This window comes from Harmonia axyridis, chromosome 2 (genome assembly GCF_914767665.1).
Source record: "Harmonia axyridis chromosome 2, icHarAxyr1.1, whole genome shotgun sequence".
Taxonomy (NCBI): Eukaryota; Metazoa; Arthropoda; class Insecta; order Coleoptera; family Coccinellidae; genus Harmonia; species Harmonia axyridis.
In genome coordinates, this window is record NC_059502.1 from 4,919,536 (window position 1) to 4,931,718 (window position 12,183).

At 35.3% G+C, this 12,183-nt stretch overlaps 1 protein-coding gene across 4 annotated transcripts in view; it reads right to left on the bottom strand.

Annotated features, from left to right (window-relative positions):
• Positions 1-12,183, bottom strand: part of LOC123673049 (protein tramtrack, alpha isoform-like) — a 49,914-nt gene that overhangs the window by 9,061 nt on the left and 28,670 nt on the right. The window contains exon 1 of one of the 4 annotated variants that reach the window (XM_045607460.1): positions 6,731-6,899. The exons of the other annotated variants lie outside the window; for them this stretch is intronic. Within the exon in view, the coding sequence (XP_045463416.1) occupies positions 6,731-6,784 (54 nt within the window). The 5' untranslated portion in view covers positions 6,785-6,899. Of the gene's footprint in view, positions 1-6,730; positions 6,900-12,183 lie in introns of those variants that run through there. 4 annotated transcript variants of the gene reach the window in all.

Below are 12,183 nucleotides of genomic sequence, written 5' to 3' on the forward strand. Positions count from 1 at the left end.
AGTATATTCCAGGTTAATCTATAAATAGTGGAACCATTGCCTATCAGGTACCTGAACTGACCCTTTTAATCCTCTAACTAGGGTAAGTAAGAGAAACAATCATTCTTCCTCCGTTACATATGAAGTTGGGCTTAATGAAGCAATTTGTAAAGGCTCTTGACAAGAATAGGTCATGTTTTGCATATATAGGAGTAAAAATGCATCAGTTGTGCACAGGAAAACTCAAAGCAGGGATATTTGACATCCAAAAAATAAGACAATTAATTAAGGATCCTGCCTTCATAAATTCAATGAATTAAGTTGAACGAGAAGCTTAGACATCATTTGTTGCAGTTGTAGAAAATTTTCTAGGCAAACATAATGCTAAAATCTATGCTGAAATGGTTAACAAGATGTTTAATAATTTTAAATCCTTAGGGTGCAATAAGAGTATTGAAATACACTATTTACACAGCCACTTAGTACGTTTTCCAGAAAATTTAGGAGACATGAGTGAGAAACAAGGTGAAAGATTTCACCAAGATATTAAAGTTATGGAGGACCGCTACCAAGGAAGATGGGACATGCACATGATGGTAGATTACTGCTGGAGTTTAAAAAGGGACTGTTTGAAAAAACATTCAAGAATGTCGCGGAAAAGAAGCTTTCGAAGTGTTGAGTGACTATATTTGATTTCTTCAATGTTTTTTCTTGTTTTCAAGTACGACATAATATTGTATTTGGTATAACTAAAATAAAAATTTCGTATCTACTTTTGTTTACTACACTTATGGATTTGAGTTGAAATAATGTAGCTCATATTTCTCTAAAATTGTATATCTTAAAAATTTGAGCTACTAGGTAAAAATGAATACGTTATTTGAATTCAGGACATCAAATTGATATAGCATCAGCTCAAAAAACCTCGACACCAAAACAACTGTTCCCCTGTGTAATGTTGTACAATAATTGCTGAATATGGGGTCTACCTCTCTATATTTATCTTGGTTCCGTTATGCTTGTTTTTTCTTTCTTTTTTTTTTCTTTTGAGAGTCTTTTTTATTCATTTCATTGGGTGGTATAGATTGCTTATTGTTTCAAATTAATCTTATTGTGTTTTTATTATCCTTATTTTAGAAACAACCTATACACTCCTCGTTGTCCATCAAAAAAGCCGCAATCACAAAGCTCAAAAAACCAAATGCAGACGGTCAGAAATATGTTCCTGCACATGGCGACGATATATTTCTGACCGTTCTTAGTCCAATTTTTTTTTCGATCTCTGCTTCAATCGGCAAGGGAGAGTCTGGGGAGGGGGGTGAACCGGCGATCCGCACCAGCGATTAGAGATGAATGGAAAACGAAAAAGGGTCCGCAATTTTCGTGGTAGAGACACACAGAGAGGAAGCAGTCGACAAAGTAAATGGGGAAAGTGATGCTGATTCCTTGTCTAACCCCACAGAGCAATCAATACGTGGGTTCAAGGACGTGCACATTCTCACTGTGTCTTTACATCTCGAGAGTGCTTTCGCCAACTTCCAAGCTCCTCTGGGGTCCGTTCAGTGGCGTACGCGACGAAAAAAAATGAGGAGACCGCTAACGCGTTGTCAGGAGCTTTTGGGCGCTCGTTTATATTCGTATTCGTGTAGGTTTTTACACGATGAACTTTTAATCATAGAGTAATAAACATAGAAAGAGGTAGTATACGCAATTTTTACATGTCCCCAACATGGTTAGATTACGTTGTCGGATTGAGATATATTTTCAAATCCACAATTTTACTATTTCGTTAGGAATGTATACTATATTGAATGAAATATATTCATTTGAGTGATTCCCGATTGAATATGCAAATTTGAATATTTGGAATCCGATATTTTTCCTAAATGTGGAATTTATAATAAGCATAATATTTATTATTTTCTGTATCTACCTGCTGAAATCCAAGGTTTGGCAACTTTTGCTCTCCTAGTGTCATCGGTTGTTTCAAGTCGTTTGGCGCGCTTGAAGTTTGTTTTCTGAATTTCTGATATATTTAGGTATTCATTTGAATATATTTGGAGTTAATATGAAACTTTGATTCACTTTGGGGCATAAGAAGTGGGTTCTTTGTGAAGAAACTCGAGAATTGAGTGAAATATCGTATCACTGATATGTTTTCATTTCCGCGCACTGTATTTATGTTTAATACTCTCTCTGAGGCTGAAGTTCATTTATTTTAGCAATAGCATGACGTCAGTGATGACGAATAAAAATGGCGTTGCCAGAATGTCAAAACAATCATTTTACTGCTGACGAAACAAATTTCGAGATTAATTTCCGAACGTTTCATTGTATACTGGAAAAATTATTTATAATTTTTCGATTAGAGTCAATATATTGTAGAAAAAACACAAACTTCAGAAATTGCCTGGTTTTGTGTGCGTTTTCAAGATGTGTGCAGTTGGTATCTTGAATTCGCCATACGTGGTATCATGTCATTGCTGAAATGAACCTTCTATGAGTAACATGCCATGAAACCTTAAAAACAATAAGCTTTCATTCTTAAAAGGTCCAATTCTCAATTTTTCGATAAATCGAAAAAAAAATTATAATGTTAATCCGATATCATTGCCGAATTTTTGAAAGATAAACTTTATTTGCCTAGACAAAAAATTTTAGCGTAAGCTGACGTATAAATTCCAAGGTAACGAAATTTAACAAAAAAATTGGTTCTTTCAATTTTCCAATAATACAATCCTCATGAAATATTGCAAGAACATGTGTTTCCAATTCTAACCAAAATTTTCAGACCCTGAATTATTCTATACCTTTCTGAAGTAGAAGAAATTACCTGTGACTTCTATATTTAGAATGCTGCCCTTGTGATCCAAGTCAATTTAAAATTGTGAGCCATCGAGTTTATTAGGTCAGGTCTCAATTTCAAGTCGATGAAAGTGCAAGTTTTGGTCATTTCTCATATTGAACGTAATCTTTCGAAAAACACACTGAAAATCTTCACAATTTAGGTACATTTTGAAATACGTAGAATCCAAAAATACGTCTATCCTTGGTCCACAAATTTTCTCGGAAAATATAAGAACTACTTGCATGAATTTTGGTATAAAATACAGTTATATAAGGCATTGATTCTTCTAGCTTGAGAATGAGATCCACGAATATCAAAGACAAATAAAATAATCAATTTTTGAAAATGGTTTTCATAAAACATAACTGCAATAACAATATGACAATGAAACTCTTCGTTGAAAGATGGCAATGACATACAAAATTTTAGAAAAGAATACTCATCTCAATCTACAAAAATCTTTAATGATAATAACCCTTTTTTAGACAAAATAACTGGTTCAATCACCATCAAAAAATAAAATTTGGGCAAAATTATTTACTACAATGTAAATACTCAAAAAGAAATATGTATTTACAAGATCTCTTTATAGTTTCAGAGTTATAAAATATCAGTCGATTGGATAGGAACCACAATATTTATTGAGAAATATCTAGAGACAAAGAGTTTGGTATAAAATTCTCATCGAACCAGAACAGATAAACGAAATTGGCAGTCGAAACAAAGGTTAATTCTAGGGCTTACCTTTCCAATAAAGATAAAACCGAAATTGTAACAGATAGAAACGTCAAACAATGGAACACAACACCGACCGTCACCGGCTCAGAAGTTTTAAAGCCACAAAATACACAGGCAAAGTTACAGGTAGGTACATATTGTGGGCCTGTAGGGTCACTGGACATTCTTCTACTCCTGACTCTTATGATTTACAAATGAAACAGGTTCAATAATTCCTGCTTGGTTTCAGGGGGAGATGCAATTGTTGACGGTTCAAACGATGCGATTGATCTTTTTTTTATTCGTTATTTCTGGTTACGAATATAAAGTGGAATTTACACGCTTGAGATAGATTGCAAAATTTTGAGGGATATTATGGAATTTTTATGATGCATTTGATATTCAACCTTTGAAACTATTGGGGCAGAATGAATCTACATAAGTATAATCATTTTTTTAAGCAGGATAAAAAAAAGGTTTGAAATGTTCGATCTTCAACTTGAAATGTACCTAAGGATTGCTGGCTGGATTTCTATGCGTTAAGTGGCAAATAATATTATAAGCACCTTATATAATAAAAAAACTACTGAACAAGAGATGACAGATCTATAGATTATTTTTCTAATTTAAAATATTCAAAACAATAAGTGAAGAAAAACTTGGAATTTTTTTGACTGAATCGAAAATACCAAACAAACAAAATTCCGGAAATTATCTTGCTTCCTTCACTTTTATAATAATTATTAATTATAATTCTTGTCGATGGTCTTCCTCTTTTTCCCCAACAACTAACTTTTCTAGAGATTTTAGTTTAAATTCGATTCAATCAACTCATCTTCAATTACTTATCGAATTAATTTTTAATCCTTTTTGTCAATCCAATATTTTCTTCTTATACAGGGTTTTCCTCAATTTGAGGTACAAACGAAAATTACATATTCCTCGGATCATTTTAAGAAAAAAAGAGTTTTATAAACAATTGAAGTTTTCATCATGTGATATGCTAATGTTGAATACCAATCTACAGGGTGATATCTTTTCTGGAACACTGCCCTCTGCTTTCCTCCATAATTTTTTTTTGTGAACCACTGATAGTTTAAACAAAATGCATAAAAAAACATTGGCCCAGTGTCACATTTTTTGGTTCCTTGTAGTATTGTCGTATATCTGCTACCGATTACGAGAAAAAAATTTCACATCTAGTGTTCTAGTAATCTTCAGGAATATCCAAATTATGATAAACATCCAGTTAGCAAGATGATGAATAAATCAATTATAAGTTTTGGTATTGATTTACCCAATCTGTGGAGAAGATTAATGAAGATTCGATAAACTGGTATAATCACCACAAAAAAGTAGGACTACAAGAAACACCCTGTCTATCGAAAACAAAGAGTTTGCGTGCCTATGTTTAGAGATTTTTTTTCTTCAAATTATTCAAGGAATCTGTCATTTTCCTTTGTACCTTCAATTTAGGAACACCCTGTATACCTATATAAACACTTGTGGTGTCCACGGAAGCATGAAAGAACGAGAGATCAAAATCGCCTAAATTCAGGTGTTTTCGTCTTTTTTCCTTCAATTTCAAAAATTGGGGAGGCACTAACGTGAAATAAGAAACTTTAAAGCGCTCATTCACAACAATTGAGACCACCTGAGAGTAATAATCATAGATAGAGGGAGCATATGTCATTTTCAGTAAACAAATTTTGTCCTATCAAATTTGACATGAAACGTGCAGAAATGAAAACATTCTCTCAATTCGCGAATTTCTCCACATAGAAAGCACTTCTCATGTCTCATAGTGAATCAACGTTTCATATTAACTCAAAAATTATTTAAATGATTACCTAAATATACCAGAAATTCAGAAAACAAACTTCAAGCACGCTAAACGAGGTGAAACAACCTATGACATTAGGAGAGCAAAAGTTGCCAAACCTTGGTTTTCAGCAGCTAGATACAGAAAATAATTAATATTCTGCTTATTATAAATTCGACAATTAAGAAAAATATCGGATTCCAAATATTCAAATGTGCATATTCAATCGGGAATCACTCAAATAAATATATTTCATTCAATATAATCTACATTTATAACGATATAGTAAAATTGTGGATTTGAAAATATATCACAATTCGACAACGTAATCTAACCATGTTGGGGACATGTAAAAATTGCGTATACTCTCTCTATCTATGTATATCCTTGTTACGATCCTTGTTTCGATATGTGCACATTAGAGAAAAGGAGACGGTATAATGCAGTGGTGTTTCGTGTTTCTGTTCGAAATCATTACCAATCAAAACTGTAATTTTATTGATTTTATTAATTTCAAAGTTCCCAAATTGAATTTGAGCATGAAAAATAAAGAGCTCTTTTTTGTTGAACCAGGAGGTTGTTCTCCTGTAAACAAAATGATGACTGTATATAATGAATTTCTAATGGATAATGATGTAGATATATTTTTTGGCTGTTTGGAAATCCTGAGGCATTTATTGTGCGCCTGAATCGAACGCAATTTTCATGAAACAGAAGAGAGCTATAAGAACACTAGCAGGGATCAATAACACTACTTCTTGTAGAGAATATTTTAAAAAGTATGAGGTACTGACCTTTTGTTGTCAGTTCATTTATGCTTGTTTGGTTCATGTTCATGGAAACAAGAGTAAATATATAATGAGTGGCGAATTCCATCAGTACGCCACACGGAAGAGAAATGATCTATGCATACCATACCACAGAATAAAACAAGAACAGAAGGCCACAAACTATTTGGCGATCAAATTGTACAACCATCTCCTAGACGAGATCAAATTCTGCAGATGTTATGGAAAACGCCTGAAGTACTTTCTGATCTCCAAGTGTTATTACTCGGTTGAGAATATCTGTCAGACGAATTCAAGTAAAATAATTATTAAATTTTTTTTTATACTATTCTGTTAGTTTCACTATTTTTTCTTTTCATTGACTATTAATTGTTACCTATCGTTTTGTGATGATTTGTTAAATAAATTTGATTTGATTTGATTTGAAGTAACGAATTGTTTGTATTCTGCATTTGTAATTACTATATATCGTCGGTGTTGGTGTGGAAATAAAGTAAATAAATAAATAAAACATCGGCAACGCAACTCCTTAAGATTAGGACGAAAATTTTCCCAGCTTATATCAGCGATATTTACATAACAACACGTTCCTGCAGCCCTTCTCGTACACGCGGTCCATCCCAACAGCATCAACACCGACTCGCCCCCCCTGCACAACCAGAAAAACAGCAACGCGTCGAACGGAAAAGAGAGACATCAAAACCGGGCACTCGAAATCAATAAGTCGAGGAGCGGAGAGAAAGCGAAAGTCCTCTCGGACAAAACCGCCATCCCCGGGAAGCGGCCGTGTGTGCGGCGCTCCCGGACGGACACTAGATTAGGGGCCCAACCAACCGGCCGGAATCTGGAGGTGAAGCGAAGGACGCGCGGAAGACGGTCCTCGGATGGTGCAATGGCTACTCACCCTGCTGCTCCAGCTGGTGGTGGTGGTGGTGTCACTCGTTCGGGGGGTGGCTGCGGCCCCCCTGTGTTCGCGTGGCGGCACTGTGTTCGAGAGAGAGACGCGAACTAAGACTGGCCACAGAGAGCAGAGCCTACCTAGTAGGGATGCTGGGGCCGTGATAGATCGAGAAATGTTCCGCGCACGCACTACACAACTTCGGTTTTAATTGGGGCTTTTTGCCGACAAGGACTTCCATTTTTTTTTGCCCTCGCATACTCCGTACGGCACGCCGGTGCCGCTCCTTATTGTTTTTGCGCCGGGGTGGAGAGGTGCGACGTTGCCGGACCGCGTCTACTGGGCGTTCGGTTGAGGAGCATAGAGTAATAAACGTAGATAGAGGGAGTATACGCGATTTTTACGTGTCTCCAACATGGTTAGGTTATGTTGTCGGATTGTAATATATTTTCAATTCCACAATACGCTCTATTAGGGATGACGTCACACACCGCCATTTTTGGTTCTCCTGTCAGTGTTCGGAATCCAAACAAACAAATTGTCATTCAAATTAGTACGTTGTTGTTGAAGAAATTGGCTTATTTCGATAAATAAGATTATTTAAGGAACGATTTTACTATTAATCGATAGACAGAAGGAACGAGATTAATGCCAGTAAGTTCGAACTTGAAGTTCAACTAATAAACACGGCTTTTTACAAAATCTGGGGAATGATACAGGATTCAAACTTACTGGTATTAACCTCGTTCCTTTTGTCTATCAATTAATACTGAAATCGTTTCTCAAATACTCTTATTTATGAAAAGAAGCCAATTCCTTCAACGACACCGTACTAATTTGAATGACAATTTATTTGTTTGGATTCCGAACACTGACAGAAGAACCAAAAATGGCGGTGTGTGACGTCACACTAATAGAGCGTATTGTGCCTTTGTCAATATCTATCTTCAGGAATACTGAAAGGCGTTTTTTCCAGAGACAAGATGAACAAACAAGAACTTAAATAGAGGAATCTCTTAACACTTTTGGGTTAAAATTTTTTTTTGATTTCATTAGGAAGTGTCCACTTTTCGATTTATGTCTGTTTGTCGGTTACGAATTTGAGCTGTTTCAAATATACGTTCTGTCATCCTCAACTCCCTTGTTTTTGGTACAGAATTATTTTTATTCTTGTGAAGAGTTCCTCAATTTTGATTTTACTTTTTAAACATTTTGTATATGTGTGTAACGTGCCATGTAATTGTATCTTTGATGGCTAATAAATATTATTATTATTTAGTACTGAGCCGAATAATGTGTCGATTAACTGAAAATGCAATTTATGAATTATTCCTAAAATTTCTCACAGTATTCACAAATGAGCTCTGATTTCGATAAAAAAATTCAACAATTTCTAAAAATTGTTGCAGCATGTATCTTCCTATGATTAAATGGCATGGCATAACCTACTAAACAAAAATGACAGAAGAAATGTCAAATAAAAATACACAGTGTTGCCATTATAATCATTTAAAATTGTATAATTCCTATTGGAAAACCCTTTATGATCCCTCAACCTCTTCATCCTGGAAAGTTCCTTTGTGGAATCATTTGGACTCCCCCTTCCATTCACGATGGAAACAGATAAGGACACAACGAGAGTTTGGTCTGAACTTTCCCAGCTGAAGTGAATTTGAAGTTGGGAGAATCTCGTTTATACATCAGGAGAAAGTTTCGGACTGCAAGAACAGTACTCGATTTGCTAATTAGTTGAAATATCAGATCGAAAAATGAACTAAATTAATGTGTGAATCATTTTGGGAAATTTCATTCCTCAAATTGAATAACCCAATAACGTATGTGAAGGATAAAATGGAAAAAATTGTGATATGATAATTTTTTTTGAAACGATGATAGGATTCGAGAGGTGAAAAGCTTATTATGGCTAAGAAACAAACTTAGCGTATGAGTCGTTTTGAAAATTAAAATTTGATGTTCTTGAGTTGGTATTCATGAATAGATATAGACAACAGCAGCTAAAAAAAAGCTCAGCGCTCAGCTACGCTCTATTAGTGTGACGTCACACACCGCCATTTTTGGTGCTCCTGTCAGTGTTCGGAATCCAAATAAATAAATTGTCATTCAAATTAGAACGGTGTCGTCGAAGGAATTGGCTAATTTTCATAAATAAGAGTATTTGAGGAACGATTTCGATATTAATTGATAGACAGAAGGAACGAGGTTAATAGATACCAGTAAGTTTGAATCCTTGTATCATTCCCCAGATTTTGTAAAAAGCCGTGTTTATTAGTTGAACTTCAAGTTCGAACTTACTGGCATTAATCTCGTGCCTTCTGTCTATCAATTAATAGTAGAATCGTTGCTTAAATAATCTTATTCATCAAAATAAGCGAATGTCTTCAACGACAACGTACCAATTTGAATGGCAATTTGTTTGTTTGGATTCCGAACACTGACAGGAGAACCAAAAATGGCGGTGTGTGACGTCACACTAATAGAGCGTATTCAGGAACACCCTGTAAAAGCTAAAAACAATCGAATTGGTAATAAAAACAAATTATTTCGAGTAATTTGCTTCAAACTTCGTTATCAAACCTCTTTTTCTCGCATCGAAACCTTTTTGGATCCGACACCTATGGCGCCCCCTACATCGAACCTCCAAACCTTTTCGCACCACCCCGGTAGAATAGCGCGGAAAGCGAAACTATCGAAACACCTTTAGTGGAGCAATAATAAAACCGTTAGATCCGTCGTCAAAGGACCAGTAGTATCAGTAGGGGATTCCACTCAATTTTTCTGAGAGTGAGAGTTATTACTTTTCTCCGTTTTAACGTCGTTCTTCGTACAGTCTTGACCCATATCTTCGGCTTGTCCTCACATTCTTCCATCGTTTATATGCGCGATGTTCCGCTTATACCAGCAAGAAATGGGCCAGCTTCTTTACGATCATCCTTTCGATTTTCCTCTGTTGATAGAGTTCGAGCGGAGCCGTTGCGAGAAGGTTATCGATAGATGGCACTGATTGTCGTACAGTACTAGGTTGTTCCATCATGTGGTTTTGGGAAATTTGAAACTTGAAGCAAAATCTTGGCTTGATGAAGAGTTTACGGGGTCTGCAGCAGGAAAATCAACCACCATTGATTGGTATGCTAAGTTTAAACGTGGTGAAATGAGCAAAGAAGACGGCGCACGAATTGGACGCCCTAAAGAGGCTGTCACCGACGAAAAAATGAAAAAAGGTCACAAAATAATTTTGAATGACCGTAAAGTGAAGTTGATCGAGATAGCAGACATTGTGAAGATATCATCTGAACGTGTACATCATATCATTCACGAATATTTGTACGTGAGAAAGCTGTGTGCAGAATGGGTGCAGCGCGAGCTCACAATCGATCAAAAGCAACCAGGTGTTAATGATTCTGAGTAGTGTTTGAAGCAGTTTAAGTGCAATATACCTGAATTTTTGCGTCGATATGTGACAATGGATGAAACATGGATCCATCATTTCACTCCGGAGTCCAATCGACACTCAGCTGAGTGAACTGCACACGATGAACCGAATCCGAAGCGAGGAAAAACACAACAGTCAGCTGGCAAGGTTATGGCATCAGTATTCTGGGATGCGCAAGGTATAATATTCATTGATTACCTCGAAAAGGGCCAGACCATCAATAGCGATTATTATATAGCGTTATTGGATCGTTTAAAGGATGAAATCGTTAAAAAACGGCCCCATTTGAAGGAATAAAGGTGCTTTGTCACAAATCAATGAAAACAATGGCAAAATTGCATGAATTGGCTTCGAATTGCTTCTGCATACACCGTATTCACCGGATCTGGCCCCCAGCGACTTCTTCCTGTTTTCAGACCTCAAAAGAATGCGCGCTGGAAAGAAATTTAGCGCCAATGAAGAAGTAATCACCGAAACTGAGGCCTATTTTGAAGCGAAAGACTACAAAAAAAAAAAGTACTACAAAAATGGTATCGAAAAGTTGGAAGATCGCCAAAATCTCTGTATTGACCTCGAAGGCAATAATAATAAAATCGAATTTTGCCAAAAAAAAAATGTGTTTCACTATTACACACATTTTTTTTTGGCAAAATTCGATTTTATTATTCAACATAGTTGCCTTCGAGGGCGATTCAGCGATTATAGCGATCTTCCAACTTTTCGATATTATTTTTGTAGTACGATTTGTCTTTTTTTTATGGTAGACCGGGGAATTTTCAATTGGCCTGTTATACAGGAAAATTTCATACCTAATAACGGAAGGAGTCACGTTGGCGTTCACTTATCTTTATTTTGTCATTGTAGAATGAAAGACATTGTACCCGGTGTCCCAAATTCGATGCTCACTGGAACATTTCAACATCTAGGAATTAGTCAAAAATTCCATTTGATGATGAGAGATGAGAGTCTTTTTCTTTGAGGGAGTATCGGTCATACTCCGGGGTTGAAGGGGTGTTCTAACAATAATTTTTAATAAATACCAGAATTATTACCTAATGGGTAACATATTACATTTCTACTAATGTAACCTCCTCTACTGAGGAGTTTCTGTCCGATGTACTCGAGTAAAATTCTCAATACTCTTAATGAATATAATAATATATGTGTATTCATTTTTGATACAATTTTCTGATTCAAATAATTTAGTATATATTTTTTTTGGCTATTAATTGTTACCTTTGGCTTTGTAACTATTTGTGAAATATGTACGCCTAGTGTGAAAGGTTTCAAGAAGAAATTTGACTTGTGGGCCTCACAGAATGCACTGTGTTTGTGAAATTGAATTCTTTTTTTTTTGTGATCTTTTTTCATTCAATAGCTCGAATTTTGTTTTCATCCCTTTCTTCTTATGAATTTTTTTTATATATTTTTATAATCTTGTAATTTGTGACAACATTACTTATTTTAACATATTTTTGAGTTTACAGGCCAAGCCCCAACTCTGTATCACGTTATGATAATAATAATAATAAATTTGATTTGATTTGAAGAAGCCTCTGGGTGTTGCCGAAAATTTTTTCGCAAATATTAAAATATTTGTGGAAAAATTTAATTTTTTTCATTTTTAATGAATTTCCATTATAAATTTTTGGATTCTAACCTATCAAAATTTCAAGGGGG